Source organism: Pongo pygmaeus, chromosome 1 (assembly GCF_028885625.2).
Source record: "Pongo pygmaeus isolate AG05252 chromosome 1, NHGRI_mPonPyg2-v2.0_pri, whole genome shotgun sequence".
Classification (NCBI taxonomy): Eukaryota; Metazoa; Chordata; class Mammalia; order Primates; family Hominidae; genus Pongo; species Pongo pygmaeus.
Genome location: NC_072373.2, coordinates 209,530,452 through 209,554,298, shown reverse-complemented (window position 1 = coordinate 209,554,298; position 23,847 = coordinate 209,530,452). Strand labels below are relative to the sequence as shown.

At 51.5% G+C, this 23,847-nt stretch overlaps 1 protein-coding gene across 5 annotated transcripts in view; it reads right to left on the bottom strand.

The window, feature by feature from the left end:
• ECE1 (endothelin converting enzyme 1) overlaps positions 1-23,847 on the bottom strand; it is a 128,428-nt gene that overhangs the window by 22,342 nt on the left and 82,239 nt on the right. For all 5 annotated transcript variants that reach the window (XM_054502671.2, XM_063667444.1, XM_054502681.1 and 2 more), the window contains 6 exons: positions 21,429-21,550; positions 19,840-19,986; positions 18,675-18,740; positions 17,085-17,276; positions 8,363-8,505; positions 6,139-6,253 (listed from right to left, as the gene is read on the bottom strand). In XM_054502671.2, coding sequence (XP_054358646.1) covers positions 6,139-6,253; positions 8,363-8,505; positions 17,085-17,276; positions 18,675-18,740; positions 19,840-19,986; positions 21,429-21,550 — 785 coding nt within the window. The remainder of the gene's footprint in view (positions 1-6,138; positions 6,254-8,362; positions 8,506-17,084; positions 17,277-18,674; positions 18,741-19,839; positions 19,987-21,428; positions 21,551-23,847) is intronic.

The window sequence follows — 23,847 nt, the reverse complement described above, 5'->3', positions numbered from 1 at the left end:
AGTGGTGCGATCACACAGCTCACTGCAGCCTCGACCTCCCATGCTCAAGTGATCTTCCCACCTTAGCCTCCCGAGTAGCTGAGACAACAGGTGCAGGCCACTATGCCTAGCTAATTTTTTCTATTTAAAATTTTTTTTTTTTGGTAGAGACATCGTCCCACTATGTTTCCTAGGCTGGTCTAGAACTCTTGGGCTCAAGTGATCCTCCTGCCTTGACTTCCCAGAGTGCTGAGATTACAGGCGTGAACCACCATGCCCGGCTCACTGCAGGATTGCAATACCTTGATTCTTTCTTGGTCTCGCCTACAAGCCCCAACAGTCCATATGACACCTCTGTGCAAACTGGAAATAGGCGTCTGTGGGCTGCAACCTCCTGGGCATGGCCCAGGGATGCGTGCTAGGCTAATGTCAGCCCCAGTCACTGCCCGGCCAGGCATCCCTCCGTGGACAGTATATATGACCACATGTGGTGGCCCTGCTCATATAAATCCCTCGTGCGACAGAGGAAGCAATGTCCTCTTAACCCCAAAGAACAGGTGGTTAACAACCACCCACGCTCAGGGCAGCCTGATTCATAATGGCCCTCAACTGACAACAGCCCAAATGCCCATCAGCAGGCAGACGGATCAACAAAATGTGGTATTTTTATACAGCAACATACTACTTGGCAACAAAAAGGAATGAACTAGCTACTGATATATACGACAGCATGGATGAATTCCACAGACTCAAGCTGAGCAAAAGCAGCCAGGCACATCATGTATAATTCCATCTGCGCCTAGCTGTACCAGCCTTGGGGGCTGGGGGTTGACGGGAAAGGGGCATGAGGGTACCTGCTGCTCAGAGGGCGCTGGACAAATGGATGATGGGAATGTTCTCTATCTTTCTAAATTTTTTTATACATTTTTTTCTTTCTTTTTTTTTTTTTTTTTTTTTAGCACGCTATGCCCAAGGCAGAAGGGGATATTCTCTATCTTGACTGTTACATGGGAGACTTCATTGGTCAGACTCATTGAGGCCAAGTGTGGTGGCTCATGCCTGTAATCCCAGCACTTCGGGAGGCCGAGGCGAGTGGATCACTTGAGGTCAGGAGTTCAGGACCAGCCTGGCCAACATGGTGAAACCCCGTTTCTACCAAAAATACAAAAATTAGCCAGGCATGGTGGCACGTGCCTGTAATCCCAGCTACTCGGAAGGCTGAGGCAGGAGAATAGCTGGAACCTGGGAGGCGGAGGTTGCAATGAGCCAAGATCAAGCCACTGCACTCCAGCCTGGGTGACAGAGCGAGACTGTCTCAATTGAAAACAAAAACAAAGAACAAACAAACAAAAAAGGCCGGGACGGTGGCTCACACCTGTAATCCCAGCACTTTGGGTGGCTGAGGTGGGTGGATCCCCTGAGGTCAGGAGTTCGAGGCCACCCTGGCCAACACGGTGAAACCCCGTCTCTACTAAAAATACAAAAATTAGCCAGGTGTGGTGGTAGGCACCTGTAACCCCAGCTACTCGGGAGGCTGAGGCACAAGAATCGCTTGAACCCTGGGGATGGAGGTTGCAGTGAGCTGAGATCACACCACAAGCACTCCAGCCTGGGTGACAGAGTGAGACTGTCTCAAAACCAAACCAAACCAAAAACTCACTGAACTGTATACTTAATGTACACTGCATTTTTTATTGTATGTAAATTATGCTTTAGCTACAAAAATTTATTCTAGGCAAGAAAGAAGGAAGGAAGGAAGGGCCACTCTTCTCGTCTCACCATGTTTTTTTAGTTTTCCCAACTACGTGTCCATTTGGATGCCTTGCCCTCAGCCTCTTCCTCCCTCCCCCGCCCGCCCTCCCTCGGCTGAGAAGCCCAAAGCTGGACACACGGTCTGTGTCTGGCCGAGGCCAACCACACAGGAGGTCAGGACTAGAGGAACTCTAATTTGAAGCTCCGTGGAGGCTCCAGGCTGTGAGGGCTGAATCACAGATAGACTTTCTTATGCGTCGTCTTCTCCGGAGATTCTCTGGATAAACCCATTCCTTCACACCAGCTTTCATTCATTTACGCATCCAGTGTTCTGTGAGCAGTTGCCCTGCATCCTGACTGTGCTAGGTCTTTGGAAGCTAGAGATGAATCAACAGTGAGCCTGCACTCCTGGGTCTCAACTGAAATGCCTAGAACATCCAGTGAGAGAAACAGACATGTAATTGCACCATCCACAGCAGTAATCACAGTGAAGTGAAGCAGTGGAGTGAGTGCTTACTGTGTGCCGGGCCCTACTGCATATACTGCTCACAGTAAGATTCTCCTGCCTCAGCCTCTCAAGTAGCTGGGATTACAGATGCCCACCAGTACGCCCGGTAATTTTTGTATTTTTAGTAGACACAGGGTTTCGCCATGTTGGCCAGTCTGGTCTCGAACTCCTGACATCAGGTGATCTGCCCACCTCAGTCTCCCAAAGTGCAGGATTATAGGTGTGAGCCACCACGCCCAGCCTCTTTGTTTCTTTTTGTAGATAAAAAGTGTGGCACAGAGAAGTTAAATCACTTGGCCAAAGGGATCACCCAGGGAGTAAGTGGTTGAAGTGGATTTTTTTTTTTTTTTTTGAGATGCGGTCTTGCTCTGTCTTCCAGGCTGGAGTGCAGTGGTGCGATACCAGCTCACTGCAACCTCTGCATCCTAGGTTCAAGCAATTCTCCTGCCTCAGCCTCCCATGTAGCTGGGATTAGAGGTGTGTGCCACTACACCTGGCTATTTTTTGTAGTTTTAGTAGAGGCGGGCTTTCGCCATGTTGGCCAGGGTGGTCTTGAACTCCTGGCCTCAGGTGATCCACCAGCTTTGGCCTCCCAAAAGTGCTGGGATTACAGGCATGAGCCACCACACCCGGCCTGAGGTGGAATTTGAACTCAGAAAGTCCGGCTCCAACGTCTTCCTTCAAAGAGGCCACGCTCTCTGCCTACAGGTCACGAAGTCCTGGAAGTACTACAGGATGGTGAGAAAAATCTCCAAAAGGAGCAAGGGTCAGATCAATCTGACCGGTCAGGAAGCCTGCATCTTGGAGGTGATCTATGAGTCAGGTCTGGGAAGATGAAGAGCAGCCACGCAGCCTCCTCCACCTTGACCTGGCTGCAATTTTTTTTTTTTAACCTCTTCCTCACTGTAATACAAGGAGCACTCAGCAAGGGGTTCCTTCCTCCCTGCTAGAAGTCTCAAGTCACAAATGGGTGATAGCTGATGAGAAACAGCTGCGTGCAGTGCTTGAGCAGTCAGAACACACTTCACAGGGATCCCCCCGTGTAATCTTAGGCGGCCCTTGGATATGCAAGGCAGGGATCTGTTACCCCTTTTTACAGATGGGAGATTGAGCCCCTGCCCCAGTGAAGCAATCTGCCTAAGGCGTGGTTAGAAGAAACAATTCAAACTTGGATCTTCTGACTCCAAATTCCATGCTGTTTCCTCACAGCAGGCTCCCTCCCTGCCAGGATGAACAAACGCACACACCACACTGCTTCCCATGTTCTACACATTTTCCCGAATGGAGGCCATTCACAAAGGTCCTGTGAGGTGAGGTCAGGAGTGATTTCCAATGGCAGATTTAAAAAACTGAGGCTCAGAGAGGTATAAGCACTACCCAAGGTCACACAGCTAGGAGGTGGTGGCTTTGAGTTGGGCTGAACACAAGCAGGAGGGACCTGGCCTGGGCCCAGCCTCCGTCACAGTGGGGGAGTGGGGAGGGCTGGAGATTAAGAAACAGGCGAGCAGCAGCCTTCACCCAACAGCCCTGGGGTATCCAGAGACCCCTGCTCAGACCCTCCCACTTCAGGGTTCCCACCTGCCCTTGCCTCTCTTGAGGCCTCCCTGTACCCCACTTGCTCCAAGTGCCACAGTCAAGCAGCACCCTGTGCTTTGAAGGTGGCCCAGGGAAGCTCACTCCATAACTGACTAATTAATTTTTTAAAAAGCGATGGGGTCTCGCTCTGTTGCTCAGACTGGAGTGCAGTGGTGCAGTCAGTGATAGCTCGCTGCAGCCTTAAACTCCTGGGCTCAAGCAGTCCTCCTGCCTCAGCCTCCAGGGTAGCTGGGACTACAGGCATGCACCAGTGCGCCTGGCTCAGAACTTTTTTATCTTGCAAATCTGAAACTCTATACTCATTAAACAGTAATTCCTCATCCCTCTTCCTCCATATCAGCCCTTGGCAACCACAGAGAAGCTTGACCTTAACTTTTGGTTCCTGCAGAGCAGAGGCTGAGTGGTACAGAGCTCAGGGCTATGGAATCAGGTATGCTGAGTTTGAGAGCCTCCTCTCCACTTATAAGCGACTTTGAACAAGTCCCTTTCCCTCACTGAGCCTCGATTTGCTCATCTGTAAAATGGAAGAGGATAATAGCTGTTGTAGGAATTTATAATGCCTATAAAAGGTAGATATCCAATAATGGTATCTTTGGTTATTATTATCATTATGGTAAGTGAGCAGCTGAAAGTGCCTCAAAGTTGTAAACATCAGATCTGGGATTTTCATTCAAGCTTGCTGCTTTCTTTTTTCTTAAAATAAACACATAAATATTAAAAAAAAAAATAGAGACAGGATCTTGCTATGTTTTCCAGGCTGAGCTCATGTGATCCACCTGTCTCGGCCTCTCAAAGTGTTGGCATTACAGGCGTGAGCCACCACACCAGGCCCTTGCTGCTTTCTTGCTGGGTGACTAAGAAAGTCCCTTCACCTCCCTGACCTCAGTTTCCTCAGGGAGGAACCTGGGAAGGTGAGAGATGATGTGGGTGTATGTTCCACACACAGAACCATCTTTGGAACCATCATCCTGGGTCCTGATCAAATCTCTCTGTAGAAAGTCCCCTGGGAGGCCAAGTTCTGCAGGGAACAGAATCCTGGCTTTAGCCACATCTCTAACCCAGGGCCAGTCCAAGGGAGAAGCAGGAGGAGCAGGAAGGCGAGTTGGCTGGGCAGGGCAGCCAACCCACTGCTCCCGCTTTGTCTTCCCCAGGGCAGCATGGCTCTTGTGGCCAAGGTCTGGTGGTGCTCTTGGAAGCGCCTCTGGTTAGAAATAGGGCTTGTTCCCAGCTACCCTCTCCCTCAGTCCCCTTCCTGCCAGAGGTAGGTTTGCATGGGGATGGGAGAGAGGACATGTAGGATGCATTCCAGGGCTCGAAGCAGGAGCCCACATCCTGCCACTCTCTGTCAATCCTCATCTGGACTGGACTCTGGGAAGGGCTGCAGGAGTGGGGTCCAGCTGGAGTCAGCTCTGTCTGCTCTCTGGAGAGGATTGTTGGGGTCTTGCTAGCTGCTGTCTGGGTTGGGGAAGGTGTGCCAGGTAAGCTTGGCACACCAGCCTCTACTGCTCTGTAGCTGGGGCCTCTTCCGGCCGCTCTCTGGGGCCCGAGCGTGATGTATCCCATCAGCACATAGGAGAACTGGTCAGTTCCTATCACCTCCCTCAGCCAGTGTGGGCTCTTGGGGTACAAACCCCAGTTCACCTGTCTCAGTATTCCCATACTGGGCTCAGAGCCTGGCACGCGGTGGCAGGAGTTCAATGAGTAACCATTAGTCTGCTGCATGAGTGAGAGCGTGACAGCCACTTCCTTGGGGAGAAGGTGGAAGTGGCTGTGGAACTTTCCACTGGGGGTAGGTTCCCCTGTGGGAGGGCAGGGAAGGTCCCTGAAGCCTCTGGAAGAATGGACCCTCAGGGGTCCTGGCGGGGGCATTTAACGGCAGGTAGAGCCCACCTGGCCTGGGGTTTCCCAGACTACAAACTGGGAGGAAAATAATAACACTGAACGGTCGCGTGGTGCTTCTAAGAACCAGGCGCTGTTCTGTGTTTTACGTTTCTGGGGAGGAAGTAATACTATTGGGAGTCCTCTGTGCAAAGTGGGGATAATAACAGTACCCACCGCACAGGCATTGTGAGGATCACCAGTTGTTCAAGGAGAGCATCTATCATCACTACTGGCAACTACTTTTTGCTATAAATTGGCTAAGTGGCTAGGACTCCTCTTTACCCTTTACTTGGCATAATCACTCCTTCCGGAAGCTTCTGCCCACCCCCAGCTGGCTGAGGTCCCTTCCTGTGCTCCCATAGACACCTCAGCATAAAGTAGGCACTCAGTCCATATTCAGGCATACACAGTAGCAGACTCACCTTCTTGGTCCCGTACATGACTTCCATGAACTTCTCATCGGCGTCCTGAAAGCGCTGGTCGAGGAAGGAGCTTGTTTTCCGCACCAGGTTCCAGATCATGTAGTTGTTGAGCAGGCTGTGGGGAGAGGAGGCCAGAGAGGCTCAGGACACCTAGGCAGGGAGCGTAGCAGCCCTTCCCCCGCTGGCCCCTAGAGGGCTCTCCAACTTGGCCTGTGACCCCAGGTCCCTTCCAGCCCGCCGGGGCTTGGTGAGTTACTGCTCCCTAAGCACGTACAATGTAAGCTCTTCAAGGGAAAAGCCTGGGTCTTCTACCATAGGAAACGCCTCAGTGTTTAGTGCGATCACTTGTATACCACGGGCGCTCAATAAATGCTTGTTGCCTAGCTGCTCTGTGTCTGGAAGCTATGAAGCCCCAGCATGGAGACCCACCCCCATGGTGTATGCTACAGGGCTGGGATGGAGAGGTGGCTACCACTTCTACAGCTCGGAGGTGCCCCAGCCAGAAGGCCAGAGAGGCTAACAATAGGAGGGGAAGGAAAAGAAGCTCAGCCCAGCCAGGCCAAGGTTTGCATGATGACAGCTCCTACTGCCCCACCTGCAGGGCACAGGGAACCTATCTATAGCTGTTGCCACCATTGCCAAGAAGTCACCTCGAGACTGTAGTGAACATCTAATCTCTAATCAGAATCAACCAACACATCTGACAACGAGAAGGAGGAAGTAAAGAACTGTATTTGTCCACGACGGAGTACTACGCAACCATAAAAAATGATGTTTGCAGAGGTTTTGAGATGACAAGGGGGAAAATGTTCAGGATACAGGTCAAGGGAAAAGGAGACTAGACATTTAGTCATGATAAAGGGAAAAAAAGACCACATATTAGAAAACCCATCTCTCTTTCGCTCGTCTCTCCTGTCCTCCCCCATGCTTTCTCTCTACATAGGCACACACCCACCACAAGATCAACAGGAGTCATTTAAAATGTTTTCAGAGCCTGGTGAGGTGGCTCACACCTGTAATCTTAGCATTTTGAAGGCCAAGGTGGGAGGACTGCCTGAGCCCAGGAGTTTGAGACCAGCCTGGGCAACACAGTGAGACCCCATCTCATTAAAAAAATTTTAACAAGTTTGGGGAGTTAGGAAAAAAATAAGTTAAATACAATAAATTTTTTTTTCTATTTTTTTGGTAGTTTTCAAAAAAAATTTTAAAAATTGTAAGTATTGCCAGGTGTGGTGGCTTATGCCTGTAATCCTAGCTCTTTGGGAGGCTGAGGCAGGCAGATCAACTGAGGTCAGGAGTTGGGGACCAGCCTGGCAAACATGGTGAAACCCCATCTCTACTAAAAATACAAACATTAGCTGGCATGGTGGCAGGCGCCTATAATCCCAGCTGTTTGGGAGGCTGAGGCAGGAGAATCATTTAAACCTGGGAGGCAGAGGTTGCAGTGAGTTGAGATCGCACCACTGCACTCCAGCCTGGGTGACAGAGTGAGACTCCATCTCAAAAAAAAGAAAAAAAAAAGAAAAGAAAGACAATCATTAAGTATTAACTAAAAATAATAGCCAACATTTACTGAGTCCCAGTATATGCTAGGCACTGTATTAAATCACCTCATATGGATTGTTTCACTTGATTCTCACAACACCCCTAAATAGTAGGTGCTAGGTTTTTTTGTTTCAGACAGAGTTTTACTCTGTCTCCCACACTGGAGTGCAATAGTGCAATCACAGCTCACTACAACCTCTGCCTCCTGAGCTCAAGAGATCCTTCCACTTCGGCCTCCCTCTCAAGTAGCTGGGATGACAGGCACATGACACCAGGTCTGGCTGATTTTTTATTTGTTGTAGAGACACTGCCTCGCCATGTTGCCCAGGCTGGTCTCAAACGCAGGGACTCAAGGAATCCTCCTGCCTCTGTCTCCCAAAGTCCCGCAATTACGGGCGTTCGTGCCCAGCCACAGGTGCTATTTGTATCCCCATTTTATGGAGGAGGAGAATGAACTTAAGAAAGGTTAAGAAATTTGCCCAAGGCTATAAAGCTGGTAGTTGGAAAGAGGCTGGGATTTAAACCTGTGCCTGTAACCAGGATGTCCTGCTGCCTCTCATAAAAGCCCGCCCAGGTCCCACTCTCCTGAGTCAGATTGTCATCCCCACCCCTGCCCAGCCTGCCCAAGAAGAGGGCTGTCTGTGAGAGGCACGCCCCAGGCCACTGGGGGTCCCCTTACCATTTGTCGGTGTTGTTGATGAGAGCGGAGACCTGCTCAAGGTATTCCTTGTCATAGACCACGATAGGCTCAGATTCATTGATCTCCACGGGGTAGAAGATGGTGTTGAGAAAAGGTAACCAGTTGATGGCGGGTGCCAAGGTCTGCAAGGAAAAAGGACAATGTGACCCTGTGGGGCTGCTTCTCCTCACAGCCCAGGTCTCTAGGACGGGCTTCTACAGGAAGCAAAGGAAAGAGCTTGGGCTTGGCGCCATCTGACAGCACACCAGACAGAGAGTCAAGCGGAGCCTGGCGGGCTTTTGTCAGAGATGCTGTAGGTAGAATTCTAAGGAGTCCAACACCAAAATTTAACTTGAAATGGAATGAGGATGGAATGAAAAGATGCAGCAGCTGTCACTACCATTCAGCAAGCGCCTCCTGTGTGCCAGGAGCCGTGGCAAATGATTCATGCATATGATTCCAACTGGTCCTCGCGCGAGTCCAAGCAGTAGGTACTATTATCCCTGCTTCATGGATGAGGAGACTGAGCTTCAGACAGTCCTGTAACCGTTGAGCTTGTAGAATCTGCAGCCAAACTGCCTGAGCTCATCTTCTAGCTCTCTTCCTTGCTAGCTGTGTAACCCTGGGTAAGATAATGCACCCTTCTGGGCCTCAGTATCTTGTCTGAAAAGTGGGGATCACCATAATAACAGAACCCACTTCACTGGGTTATTTGTGAGGACTGAACAAGCTTATGCTGTCTGTTCTATTCAACATGGGCTTCTGTAACATCAGTGAGCTTCTACATGATTGGTAAATTCAGAATGACAGCAGCATAACGTGTGAGCTGCGTTGGTCTGAAGGTGATGTTTCTCAGGCATGGGATCAGGAAGGGCTGAACATTAACTTTCAGCAAGAAAGGAAAAGCCCTCAGCTCAGCGATGCACACAGCAGGCTGGTCAGCTCTACTTTTTTTTTTTTTTTTTTTGAGACGGAGTCTCATTCTTTCATCCAGGCTGGAGTGCGGTGGTGCCATCTTGGCTCACTGTAACCGCTGCCTCCAGGGTTCAAGTGATTCTCCTGTTTCAGCTTCCCGAGTAGCTGGGATTACAACAGGCACCCACCACCATGCCCGCTTAATTTGTGTATTTTTAGTAGAGATGGGGTTTTGCCATCTTGGCCAGGCTGGTCTTGAACTCCTGACCTCAAGTGACCCGCCTGCCTCAGCCTCCCAAAGTGCCGGGATTATAGGCATGAGCCACCGTGCCCAGCCTGGTCTGCTCTACTTTAAGATGACTGAAAATGAGCCCTTGCGCCTGGGGCTTCCTCTCCTCACAGAGGCTCCTTCCAGCCCTGTAACTCTCAGCCTCCAGCAGGTTGCACTTTCTCTGTGACCCTAAAGGCATCTGCTCAGAGCTCTCTCTTTCTCTCTTTTTTTTTTTTTTTTTGAGATGGAATCTTGCTCTGATGCCCAGGCTGGAGTGCAGTGGCGTCATCTCAGCTCACTGCAACCTCCGCCTCCCGGATTCAAGCGATTCTCCCGCCTCAGCCTCCCTAGTAGCTGGGATTACAGGTGTGCACCACCACTCCTGGCTGATTTTTGTATTTTTAGTAGAGACGGGGGTTTCACCATGTTGGTCAGGCTGGTCTCGAACTCCTGACCTCATGATCTGCCTGCCTCAGCCTCCCAAAGTGCTGGGATTACCAGCACGTTGAGCCACCCCACCTGGCCAGAGCTCCCTGTCTTATCTGCAGGGTCTTGGTGTCCACAGCTAGCACTTCCCAGCTGGCACTTTCCCCACGGCAGCCTCCAGCCATGCTGAGGTACTCCTCAAGGTTCCGATTATTGTTTTGTTAGGATTCTGATTACAAAGTTGCACAACTTAAAAAAAAAATTGTGGTACAATTTGGAAGGCCGAGGCCAGTGGATCACCTGAGGTCAGGAGTTCGAGACCAGCCTGGACAGCAAGGTGAAACCCTGTCTCTACCAAAAATACAAAAATTAGCCGGGCATGGTGGTACATGCCTGTAGTCCCAGCTACTTGGGAGGCTGATGCAGGAGAATCGCTTGAACCAGGGAGGCGGAGGTTGCAGTGAGCCGAGTTCACGCCACTGCATTCTAGCCTGGGCAACAGAGTGAGACTGCATCTCAAAAAAAAAAAAAAAAAAAAAATTGTGGTAAAATACATATAACATAAAATTCACCATCTTCACCATGTTTAAGAGCACAGTTCAAGGCCAGGCGCAGTGACTCATGCCTGTAATCCCAGCACTTTGGGAGATTGAAGTGGGCAGATTGCTTGAGCCCATGAGTTCAAGACCAGCCTGGGCAACACGGTGACACCCCATCTTTACAAAAAAAAATTAAAAATTAGCTAGGCATGGAGGCCTGAGCCTGTAGTCCCAGGTGGGAGAATTGCTTGAGCCCGGGAGGTCGAGGCTGCAGTGAGCTGAAATTACACCACTACACTTCAGCCTGGTTGACAGAGTGAAACCCTGCCTCAGAAAAAAAAGAGCACAGTTCAGGGGTATTCAGTCCATTCACACTGCAGTGCTACCATCACCACCACTATCCAGCCACAGATTGTTTTTTTAAATTATTTATTTTATTTTGAGACAGTCTCACTCTGTCGCCCACGCTGGAGTGCAGTGGTGCGATCTCAGCTCACTGCAACCTCCGCCTCCCGGGTTCAAGCGATTCTCCTGTCCCAGCCTCCCAAGTAGCTGGGACTACAGGCACGTGCCACCACCCTCGGCTAATTTTTTTTTTTTTTTTTTTTTTAGTAGAGATGGGGTTTTACCATATTGGTCAGGCTGGTCTCGAACTCCTGACCTCTGGTGATCCACCTGTCTTGGCCTCCCAAAGTGAGGGGATTACAGGTGTTAGCCACCGCGTCTGGCCCCACAGATTTCATCCTGCAAATGTGAGACTCTACTCATTAGGCAATAACTTCCCACTGGCCCCAACCCCCACCCCTGGAAACTACCATTCTACTTTCTGTGTCTACGAACTTGACTACTCTAGGTACCTCATATAAGTAGAATCAGGCAGTATTTGTCCTTTTGTGATTGGCTTATTTCGCTTAGCACAATATCCTCAAGTAAAGTTGCATAACTTTTGTTCTGCTCTTGTTCTATTTTCCCCACATGTACTGCTATTTTTAGTGTGCGATTTTACAGAACACAAGGTTTTTTGGAATTACATATACTGCTACAGCAAAAATGCCTGTACATGTCGATCACTTAGATGGATATGTCTGGCATTTAGCAAGCAACTCATCAATATTGGCCATTACAATCTTTACTCAAGGTCTCCCATGTATGTTCCTGGGCCTGTCCAATTCCAATTTCTCTTTTGTTTTCTTGAAAAAGGACAAAATGCAAGACAAAGCAGGTGAGAGAGGCTCCACATATGGCCTTCACATGGAAAAATCAATCAATAAAGTAAAATTGATCTGTAACCTAAGACCAGTCTACAGCCTGTTGGTAAATACTGATGACACCCTCTGTGAGAGAGGTAGCCATAAACCCCCACTTAACAGATGCTGAGGCCGGGCACGGTGGCTCACGCCTGTAACCCCAGCACTTTGGGAGGCCGAGGCGGGCAGATCACGAGGTCAGGAGATCGAGACCATCCTGACTAACACGGTGAAACCCCATCTCTACTAAAAATACAAAAAATTAGCTGGGCATGGTGGTGGGCGCCTGTAGTCCCAGCTACTCGGGAGGCTGAGGCAGGAGAATGGCATGAACCCGGGAGGCAGAGCTTGTAGTGAGCGGAGATTGTGCCACTGCACTCCAGCCTGGGCGACAGAGCGAGACTCAGTCTCAAAAAAAAAAAAAAAAAAGGATGCTGAATTTGCAGATGGGGTAAGGTGACTTTTCTGAGGTCACATAGTTAACTAGCCACTGTGGAGGTCTAAAACCCAGGTTCACTCATCTCTTTGGGTTTAAAAGGGCAACTCAGCTGCTGGGGAACAAGGACCTCAAAGGACAGGTGAATTTGTGAGGAGGGCAGGTCCTGAAGGCAGTGGCGTGCTGGTAAACAGTTAACAACTGCGCCGGGCACGGTGGCTCATGCCTGTAATCCCAGCACTTTGGGAGGCCAAGACAGGAGAATCGTCTGAGTCCAGGAGTTCAAGACCAGCCTGGCCAATATGATGAAACCCTATCTCTACTGAAAATATAAAAAAATTAGCCAGGCGTGGTAGTGCATGCCTGTAATCCCAGCTACTTGGGAGGCTGAGGCATGAGAATCACTTGAGCCTGGGATGCGGAGGCTGCAGTGAGCCAAGATCATGCCACTGCACTCCAGCCTGGGCAACAGGGTGAAGCTCCGTCTCAAAACAAAAACAAAAACAAAACAGTTAACAACTGGTTCTCAGTATCTGGGTAACTCTTCCCACCGTGGCTGATGGTAAAATACCTGCGGGGCTGGGAAGAGATGTGCGCAGCGGACTTGGGGGCCAGAGGGCTCCGGTGCATCCCTGCCTGCCTGGCAGCTAGGTGAGCTGGGAAGAGCTCTGGGCTAAGAATGAGCAGACCTGGATCAGCGTCCCCAGGAGGAACCAGCTCTGGGACCTCCAGCCTTTTTCTGTTCTTTCTCTAAAATGGGGACAACAGCCTCCCCTCCTAGAGCTGATAGATCTGTGCCTCTTATACCTGCTTGCCCAATAACCCCGAGTTTCTTTTCTCCCTACGTTGTCCTCTCTGCCCTCCTCCTGGCAGGAGGCCCTCAGGCAGTTAACCTCTGAGGCTAATCTTTAACATTTCTGTGACTACAAAAACTGGAGCTGTGCTTGTGAGATCTTCAAATAGGGTTCCACCATTAGAGCCACCTGACTGCATGACCTGCTGGCAAAGGCCTTGGGAAAATCGACAAGTTTACAAAATGTCAGTGTTTACACAGTGGACGAGAGCTTCATAAACTACAGACAACTGGAACTCTCTGATCAAGGTACAGATATAAGATGATGAGAAACCCCTGTGTACTCTTCAACACAACCCTGGCCCTTTAGGGAAAGCAGGTGTTCTGTGCAGGGAAGTTCCCATGACTGTGAGATAAGATGTGTTGAATACTAGGATTTTCACATTTTCCATCCTGGCTGCTTTAGTGAACTCCTATCTTAAACACATGTGCCTAGCTCCATCTCCATGGAGATGGCTGTTTTAACTGACTAGGACATTCCACTTGTGACTCACACCCTCTGGGGCACACCAGTGAGCTCCATTTTCCACATCTGCAGCCCAGCAGTACTGTGGGTCACAAACCAACCAATTCAAATAGGTTTGAAACTGGGAGAGAAGAGAAGAATGCTTCTGAGCTTCATCTCAGCTGGAGAAATGGGGTAGAAAATGGGGCTCAGGGCCAAACAGCCTTTGGCGTGAGGGTCCTAGAAAGGAAGGGGAAGGTCCTCAGGCCCCAGAAGTAATGGAAAAGTGTCTGATTCACAGCTCTGAGTTCAGACTCTGCTGGGGACTAGCCTGGAAGCATTCTGTACCCCAGCAGGGCTAGCCTAGAACCACACTGTGAAACTTGGCGTGCTTTTCCCTAAGTTACCTGGAGTATGGGAAGAAAACCCCATTTCCAGACACCAGGGAACAAGACATTCTCTGTCCCAGAGTAGAATGAATCAAATTGATTTAGTGCTGGGTTCCTGGGTGACATCGCTAATAACAAAGGAATAGTAACAATAATGATGAATATAATATGTTATGCTTGTACTGGGTTGTGCAAATGAGTTTACTGAATGAAATCTCATCCTTTGCCTCAACTTATTCTCCCACAACCCTGTGGCAGGCCAGGAGGAGATTCTTACTTAGAACACAGGCTTCAGGGGGCCAGGACTTCTTTATTTTTTAATTTTATTTTTTTGAGATGGAGTCTCGCTCTGTCACCCAAGCTGGAGTGTAGTAGTGTGATCTTGGCTCAATGCAACCTTTGCCCCCCGGGTTCAAGTGATTCTCCTGCCTCAGCCTCCCGAGTAGCTGGGACTACTGGCGCACACCACCACACCCGGCTAATTTTTGTATGTTTAGTAGAGACGGGGTTTTACCATATTGGTCAGGCTGGTCTTGAACTCCTGACCTCAGGTGATCCACCTGCCTCAGCTTCCCAAAGTGCTGGAATTACAGGCCTGAGCCACCATGCCCAGCCAGGATGTCTTTAAATGTCAGACATAATTTTAAAAATATGCATATATGCCCATTTATTCTGGGAGATAGTCCATGGTTTTTGATCTGTTCTCAAACGACTCTGTGACTTAAAAAGTTAAGAACCACAGGCCGGGTGCAGTGGCTCACGCCTGTAATCCCAGCACTTTGGGAGGCCAAGGTGGGCAGATCACAAAGACAGGAGATCGAGACCATCCTGGCTAACACGGTGAAACCCCGTCTCTACTAAAAATACAAAAAAATTAGCCGGGCGTGGTGGCGGGCACCTGTAGTCCCAGCTACTTGGGAGGCTGAGGCAGGAGAATGGCGTGAACCCGGGAGGTGGAGCTTGCAGTGAGCCAAGATGGCGCCACTGCACTCCAGCCTGGGCGAGAGTGCGAGACTCCGTCTCAAAAAAAAAAAAACATAGGCCGGGTGCGGTGGCTCATGCCTGTAATCCCAGCACTTTGGGAGGCCAAGGCGGGTGGATCACGAGGTCAGGAGTTCGAGACCAGCCTGACCAACATGGTGAAACCCCGACTCTACTAAAAATACAAAAATTAGCCAGGCATGGTGGTGCCTGCCTGTAATTCCAGCTACTTGGGAGGCTGAGGCAGGAGAATTGCTTGAACCCGGGGGGCGGAGGTTGCAGTAAGCCGAGATCATGCCACTGCACTCCAGCCTGGGCGACAGAGCAAGACTTTGTCTCAAAAAAAAAAAAAAAAAAAAAAAAAGAACCACGGTCCCTTGTGAGGGCAAGGGCTATGTCTCATTTGTGTTCTGGCACACAGCAGGGGTGAGTGAATGAGCCAAACCCATTTTACAAGGAAGGCAGCCAAATTCACATTAGAATTTAATCAGAAATATCTGTAAAAACTTAAGGAGAGAATCCATATATTTCCTAAAGATCTTAATTGAACTTTGGGTACTTAGAACACAGAGGCTGTTTGGCCAGGAGTGGTGGCTCATGCCTATAATCCCAGCACTTACAGCTCCAAGGGGCTTACAGTCCTCTGAATCTAAGCCCAGGGCTTGTGTACTACAAGCTGCTGAGTCTGCTAAACTCTCCCGACCTTGGCAGCTGTGCAGCTGGGAGGGAGGAAAGGCCTTTCTTCCTTTGCTTGGAAGAAGAGAGCAGAAACAGTGGTGATAGGATGCCTCGGGGGAACCTGGTGGCCATGCTGGGCTGATGTGCTCAGGGCTCCTGTGCCTTCTCCGCTATTCCTGGCACAGACAGTTGGCATCATGGCCACGGTAGGGGGCTGAGGCACTGCGGGGGCCCCTCAGGCTGAGAAATGGGCTGCAACAAACCAAATTATAATGCACAAACAACATCACCCTCAGCCTCCTGGCCTCAGAGCAGGAAAAGAGTGCCAGATGGTATCTAACAGCAGCTGTTGACCTCCATCCCGGCCTGAGCAGCACCACTCAGCCTCAGGCCAGTTTCTCTAGGGGCTGAAGGGCAGCCAGCACCAGCAGGAGGCCAGGCTCCCCTGACTCTGATCGTGGGCCCTAGCACAGCCTGCATCTCCACCTGGGACACCCAGTTGGCCTGGAAATGCTCACCCATCGTTAGACTCACCTTCCCTGACTTCTCCCCACCCCTGGCTCCCAGGGCCCGTTGCTTTTGCCCAAAGCACTCAGCAATGAGATGGGTTTGTTTCTAGCTGGTGTCCTCCACTAGCCAGGAAGCACATGAAGCGCAAGGTCCCAAGATGGCCCCATATACACCTGTCAGCTGGAGGAGGGAAAAGGGCAGGGACCTAGTGTTCTTCCTGAAAGTAGAAGGAACGGACAGGTCAAATTCGGCTGGTCAGAAGGTAAGGAAGGAGGGAGATGACACTCTGAGGGAGCCCCTCCCCAGCAGAGAAGCAAGGCCTGGCCACGCATTCCTGGGTGACGTCAAGAAACGGGAAGATCGGTGGTGGCCACTCTGCTGATACCTCTGCAATGCCAGCTGATGCTCTGGAAAGAAGGAACCAGCAGGCTACTCCCTCTGGACCCTCAAGAACCAAGCAGCCGCCAGAAGGCAGCCTTTGGCAGGGGCTGAGCCCTTGGACGTTGGGCTTCTCCAATGGGTGACAGAGAGCATCGCAGATCTAACGCCCTGTTGTACGGTGAGCCAATCTGAGTCATATGGCTGGCTCCTCTGCCACTTAGGAGCCTCCGGACCTTGATCTGGCTCAGAAAAGGGAAAAGTAATGATGGAATCCACACCACACATTTATTAAGTGCTCACTGTAACCAAATTCAATGTGCTTGGTGCTAGAGAGACTGGAAAGGCGCTCTATCAATGTAAGCTGGTGTGGTCACGACCCTGAGTCTCCAAGTAAACACTATTAATTACAGAGAAGCAGCCTGGTGTCGGCCAGGCGCCTATTTTGGAGTCACTTACTAGCTGTGTGCCCTTCAGCAGGTAACTTGACCTTTCTGAGCATCAGTTTTTCCATCTGTGGATTGGGCATAACAACCATCCTTTGTCACGTAGTCTCAAGAACTAGATGAAATGAGTATAAAAGCTCCCAGCTCGGGGCCCTGTCTGAAGCCTGGTGGCCATCCCAGCCTCCCTAGCAGCCGGCGCTCAAGTTACCTGCAGCTCGGCCGCTGTCACTTTGTGGTAGATGAGCTCCTCGTCGCGGCGCTTCTCCTGTGGGATGGTGATGTTGGCCAGTGCCATCTCAAAGTCCAAGATCTGCTGCATCTGGGGCCGGATGGCCTCCTCGTCCCCGCCGCCCAGCAGCTTCCCCAGCTGGACCATGTAGTTCAGATATCCAGTCAGCACCTGCAGGGCCCACACCCCAAACTGTCAGTGGCTGCCCCCCACTATCCACTGGACAAGGGTTGGGGGAGATTGGCCAGCTGAGTCCGGCACAGGGGGCCGGGGGCTGCACAGTGCCCCCAAGACACCCGTGGGGCCAGGTGTGGTGGCTCATGCCTGTAATCCCGGCACTTTGGGAGGCTGAGGTGGGTGGCTCACCTGAGGTCAGGAGTTTGAGACCAACCTGGACAACATGGCAAAACCCCGTCTCTACTAAAAACACAAAAATTAGCTGGGCGTAGTGGCAGGCACCTATAATCCCAGCTACTCAGGAGGCTGAGGCAGGAGAATCACTTGAACCCAGGAGGAGGAGGTTGCAGTGAGCCTAGATCGCGCCATGGCACTCTAGCCTGGGCGGCAGAGAGAGAGACTTCGTCTCAAAAAAAAAAAAAAAAGAAAAAAGAAATAAAGACACCCATGGGAGACACAGCATTGAGAATGATCTTGGGGCCATGTCTCTCCGCTGCTTCCCTACAGCCTCCAGGAGAAAGCCCAAAGTCTTGGCTCCTCTCACAGGTCCCCACCTGGGCTGGTCCCTGTCTTCCAGGGATTGTCCTGGGGCTGTCTTTCCATTCTTAGAATGCACCTTTTCTGACCACCCCCCACCCGTGTTCCAAGATCTGAATTAGGCCTCCACGGTAGACTTCCTCAGCTCCACTTTCTCTTAGTTAAATAATATCTGCCTCCCCGACCAAACCACAGGCCCCGTGGGACGGAGGCTATGGTGGTCTTGTCTGCCACCATCTCCCCAGCATCAGGCACTCTGTGGGTGCTTGGTCAAGTACATGACGGCGGAAGGATGAAAGGACAGATGAGTGAGTTCCAGGTGAGGTCGCCCCAAGAGCATCACAAGAGGCAGGCCAGGGGGAGGGAGAGCCATGGGCTTCGGAGCACGTGGATCCGGATGTGAATCTCCGGCTCGTCATTTACTGGCTATGTGACCTTGAGCAGATCACTTAGCATCTCTGAGCCTGATACCCTCTTCTGTAAAAAGGCAAGACGAAACTAATTCCTGTTTGACAGATGAGACAAATGAAGTTCAGTATCTGCAGGGTTAATGGGAGGGTCACAGGTGATGTATAAAGGGCCAGGCAAATGGTGGTAGCTGTTATTGCTGCCTCTGACTCTCTCTAGAACCAGGACAAATGATACCTGTCTCTTGCCCCTTGTGTCCACGATGCCTGAGTGACACAGCCAGCCTAGGGGTGTCCCTCCCCTGCCAGGGTCTGCCTGTTTCACCCAGCAGGTCACTGACACCCCTGGCCTCCCCTAGCTTCAAAGACCTGCGCAGGTGTGGGTGTGGACACTGAGCAGGAAGGAGCATCCTGGGAGGTGGGCTGGGGAGTGAAGAGGCACGCTTACCTTCTCATTTTCAGTTTTGTTCAGGTAATAGTCTCTCGAGGGCAAGCCCAGGCCAGACTGGTCCACCTGGCAAGAGAAGCAGGCATGACAGGGAATTCGTGTTGCAATGCGTGTGTCTACTGCACGGCCTTCTACCCTGGGAATGGCTGGCATCTGGCAGCAGAGGCCAAGCTCAGGCCCTTGCAGAAGCAGGACTGCTGGCTACAGTCACTGAGAAGCCCACTCAGGGACGGGATGACACATTCCTGCCTGTCCACGCGGCCCCCTGCAGGGCTCCTGGGCTCCTAGGAAAGGCCGGACAGAGCCACCCTCCTTTTTAAACACCTCCTTGCCTCGGCAAAGTGCCTCTATCTCCCCAACACTTTCCACATGGTTAAGAGTCACTCAAAAGCTGTGTGATCTTGGCCAAGTTACTGAACCTTTCTGATTCTCAGGTTTCTTCTCAGGAAAATAGGGAAAATAAAACCTAACCTTCAGAGCTAGAATGGGGATTCAAGAAGACAGTGCTGGTCAAGTGCCTGCCAAGCAGGAGGGGAGGGTCATATTCTGCTTGCTACTATTGGCGCCCATGGCCACATCTTGGCATACCTAGGACAGGTGTTATTGCAATCCATTTGATTTATAAGGTAACTGTAGCTCTGAGAGGTTGAGGCACTTGCCCAAGGTCACACAGTGACTGAATGGTAGAGATGGGCTGGGAATTCAGCTTTTAGGACTCCCAGCCTGGGTTTCTCACTTCTGCATTGGAGGTTGGGGCAGACCAGTGCTGGAGCTCCCCTGGGCAGGCTGAGCCTCTGTCTGGGGCATGCTCTGACAGGGAGAGATGGATTCAAAACCATTCCAAGAAGAGTTACAAAGAGCAGATGCTAAGGAGGGGGAAACCAGGATGTGGGTTCAGCTGTGCCCAGGAGTTAACATCACTCTTGGGGCCCATGGAAACCCATCAGCACCCAAAGGTTCACCTGTATGCAGTGCCCATCTACGCAAGGCCGGCAGCCTGCAAAGATCTCACCAATGGGGCCTCTGGAAATAACCCAGGCTCAGAAACTAGAAGACTGCCGTCCCACCCAGGGCAAGCCTCTCTCCCACCCCAGGGCCTGCTAAACTCAAAACAGGAAGAGGTCGTGCCCGCCCCCTCGACCGCTGCAGGTTCAAGCTAGCCCACCTGGATCACGTTGCTGTTGGAGTTCTTGGAATCGGCACTGACATAGACAGAGAAGAAGGGTGAGGTGCGGTAGTGGGCGGTGACCACCTGCAGGGTATCCTGGAAGTTGTCCTTGGCCCAGGGACCTGTGATGTTCCAGCCCCCGAGCTGTGGGGAGGGAGAGCAGGCAGGGAGGTGATGAGGTGGCGGGGAGACCCAGATGTGAATTCTGGTTCTGCAGCTGACTTGCTCTGTGACCCTGGAGCAGTCACCTGACCTCTCTGAGCCTCAAGAGCAAAGGAAAGGATTGGTCTTCATCGGGGGTTTCCGACCCATGAGCTGGAGACCCATGGATGGAGCAAAGGCTTATCCTAGACAAACCAGGCAGCCAGGCATGAATCCAGCCGCTCCCTGGGTGGCTGGGATGAGAATGGGAAAGAGACTTTTCCTGGTTCACGGTTTATATTTTGGATAATGAATTGTGTGAATGTGATTATATCAAAACATAAATTCAATTGTGCCTCTGGGATAAAAAAGGCTCCACATGTTTAAGAAGGTTGGTAAATTACGGTCTACTTTAGTCTCAAAGTTGGGATTTAAAAAAAAATTTTTTTGAGATGGAGTCTTGTTCTGTTTCCCAGGCTGAAGTGCAGTGGGGCCATCACAACTCACTGCAGCCTCTGCCTCCTGGGCTCAGGTGATCCTCTCACCTCATCCTCCTAAGTAGCTATGACTACAGGTGTGTATCACCACACCTGGCTAATTTTTAAATTTTTTTTGGAGATGGGGGTCTTGCTATGCTGCCCAGGCTGGTCTTAAACTCCTGGCTTCAAGTGATCCTCCCGCCTCAGCCTCCTGAGAAAATTGGGATTTTAAAAAATCTCCCTGGTCTTCCCTGGTTTGGCACATGGGACCCGTCCAGAGAGGAGGGGACTAGCACGGTCCCCAGCGCGTGCAGCCACCAACCCTGCTGCAATGCTTTCCTGAAGCCAAGCTAAGAGGCAGGGCTGTCCAGGGAACACGAGGCAGGCAGAAAACATCCACAGACACCTTCTGTCTGCACCAGGAAGCCTCGGAGTCTGGGAAGTGCCCAAGAAAGCAAGAAAGATGTCTTCTCCTGCTCAGGAGTTAGCAGGTATAGGAGAGTGACCTGGGTCCCTGCTCACAGGGAGGGCTCTGGTTCTGGGCCGAGACTCTCTGTGGGTCTTTCTGGAACAGGCACACACCTCTCCACACACACAAACATAACCCCTGAGGAAAAAGCAGCAGCAATGTGGAGGAATATTTTCCCTCTAAACATGGCCCCCGTCCCACACACAGATGCACAGAGAGACACACAGACAGATGACAGACATCTACAACAGATGCTGACACACACCCTCACACAAACACATGCACAGACATCCCACCCACGCAGCTACGCAATGTGCTCACACTCACATGCGCTCTGGCACACTCGCTCTCTCTCTTTCTCACTGTCTGTCTTTCTCTCGGTGCTACCGGCTGGAGGTATGAGGTGGGCCGGTGGTACCAGAGGGCTGGAGTGGAAGCCAGGGAGCGGGCAGGTGGCATGGGCCGGGGCTCGGGGAAGGAGAGCCCGAGGCACTCACCCTCTCAATCAACTCCATTAGAGGTTTGGCCCTGAGCTCCTCAATCCTGGTCTCGTTCATGCACGCACGGTAGTATACTTGCGCCTTTCTCTCTGCCTCGCTCACGCTGGCCGTGGAGTTTTCTGGAACAACAGACAGTGGAGTTTGCAATGTGGCCCCACTTGCCCACTGGGTGGCTTTGGGGCATTCCCTCTTTTTGGAGACTTGGTGTTCTCAGCTGCAAAGGAGCTCTGACATCTGCCTGTCGGAGTGGCGGTGAGGAATGCCGTCACCACGGGTATGTGAGGGCCCCTAGGCAGAGCCTGGCAAGCTGAAGGCGCTCCCGAAATTTTGCTGACTGCAAAGAAAAAGAATCTACCACGTTTCTCTCCCTCTGCTGGTTGGGTTCACAGACGTGTCCCCGGGTTGACCGCACGTGCCCACCAGCAGGACAGTGTGCTTCCCCTGTGGATAACGTGTGGTACGAACACCCCTACCTGGTGCATGGGACAGAGGCCCGTCTTGGTTTTCAGATACCAGATGACCTTTCTTGTGATAAAGACTGAAGTTGGTTGGAAACTCAAAAGGCTCATTCATTACGAATTTACTTTTTGCTTCCTCCTTGGAGGGTCTCGGCACGTTCACCAGGCTTACAGCCAACTCCTGGGGCTGTTTTCCACTGCCCTTGCCAACTCCAGCAAGCAGCATCTCCCTCCTGCAGTGGCTTCTCAGACCTTACCCCAGATACCCGGAGATTCCGTTCCCTTCTCCCTCACCTCAGTGCCCTGGTCCAGATGCCACCTGCTGAAGGCAACGCTCCCGTGGGTGCACCTGGTGAAGATGATCACTTCCTGCCACTCAGGTCCACAAGGGACCCACTATATACTGGGGCTCTGTGCACGAGCCTTCTTCTCAGAGCCCTGCTCCAGGCCATGCCAGATTCTCCAACCCCCTCAATTCCATCTGTCCCTCTTGCCTCCTCTGGGAAACTCCTCACTGCTCCAGCCACATTCCCTCATTTCATGTTCATTTCTCTCTGACCCTGAAGCCCCTTCCTTTGCCTCCTTCAAAGATCCCTCAAACCCCAGCTCCTTCACAAAGACTTTCCTAGCAGAACTGTATCCATCCACCCGCTGACCAGATACTAGATGCTTACTCTATGCTAGGCCCTGTGCAAGCTGTGGGACACAAGAGAAAACATCCTTGTCCCCAAGGAGCTTCTGCATGGGACCCTGTTAAAATCCTACTCAGCCTCAAGGCCTCTGTGGGGAGATCTTTTTGATGAAGCCTCTCCTAAGATGTTCATTCCCAAAGGCCCTCACCGCTCTGCATACCTGTGTCCACCATTAGACCATGAGCTCCTTGGGACAGAAAGCGGGTCTTATTGATGCCTATAAAATTCAGAGCCCAGCCCTGTGCCTGGCACCCAGCAGAAACTCAAAGAAATGACCGCAAGACACGACAGTGCTGTGAACAACGCACGTGGCTATGGAACACAGGGAAAAGTCACTCCCTTCGGAGGGGTGGAGAGAAGGGGGGTCTCCAGAGGGCGTTCCATTTGAGCTGGTTCTGAAAGTTGAAGTCATTCACCAGGTGGAAGGGAGGGGAGAGGCCACTGGGTTGCGCGGAGCAGGACAGGACAGTGTGGGGACAAGCAGGGATGCCTGAAAGGGCAGGCGGGCTGCTTGGAGAAAAGAAAGCTGTCTGGCGTAGTCACTTGGAGCATAGGACGTGAGTCACTTCCTGGCCAGTCTTTCATCAGCTTTCCCAGCCTCACCCCGAGAGCTCCCTGCCCCCCGATCCTCACCATAAATAGCACCATGGCTTTCACTGATCAGAGCATCAAGCCCCAGTCTTGCTGACGTCAGGGTGATGGCCCTGAAAGGGGGACGGGACCAGCTTGGGGCTAGTCTGAAGGAAGATACAGAGATAAGAGAGCCCCTTGAGAGACAGGGTCAGGGGCCTGAACGAGGGGCTATGGAGGGTTCGTACAGCCCTGGAGACCAAGGGCTACTGTGTTGCTAAGTGCTGGAAACACCTGCGTGTCCCCCAGGCACCACGGCAGCTCTGAGAAGAGGACTCTGTGAGGGGAGGGCGGAAATGGGGAAGCTGGGATACAGAGGATCAGGGAGAGCAAAAGGGGTGTGCCTTGCCTCTCCCAGGGGCCGTGTTCCTATGGCAACGCTCCCAATGAAGCTCTTGGAAGAAAAAGCAGGAGAATCGTCATTGCTCCCCAGGCCTCAGATGCAGCGTCTCACCCTCCAGATCTGGCTCCGGCCAAAGCCCTGAAATGCCAGGGCCAGTGTTGGGGAAGGCACTCTGTGTGCTCTGGCCCATGAGTGAGCCTGGCATCTCCCTCCCCCAAGGCCACAAAGATAAGAGGCCTAAAGAAAGGCTCCCAGGAGCAGCCTGGCTGTGCTAATCACCGTGAGTTCCGAGG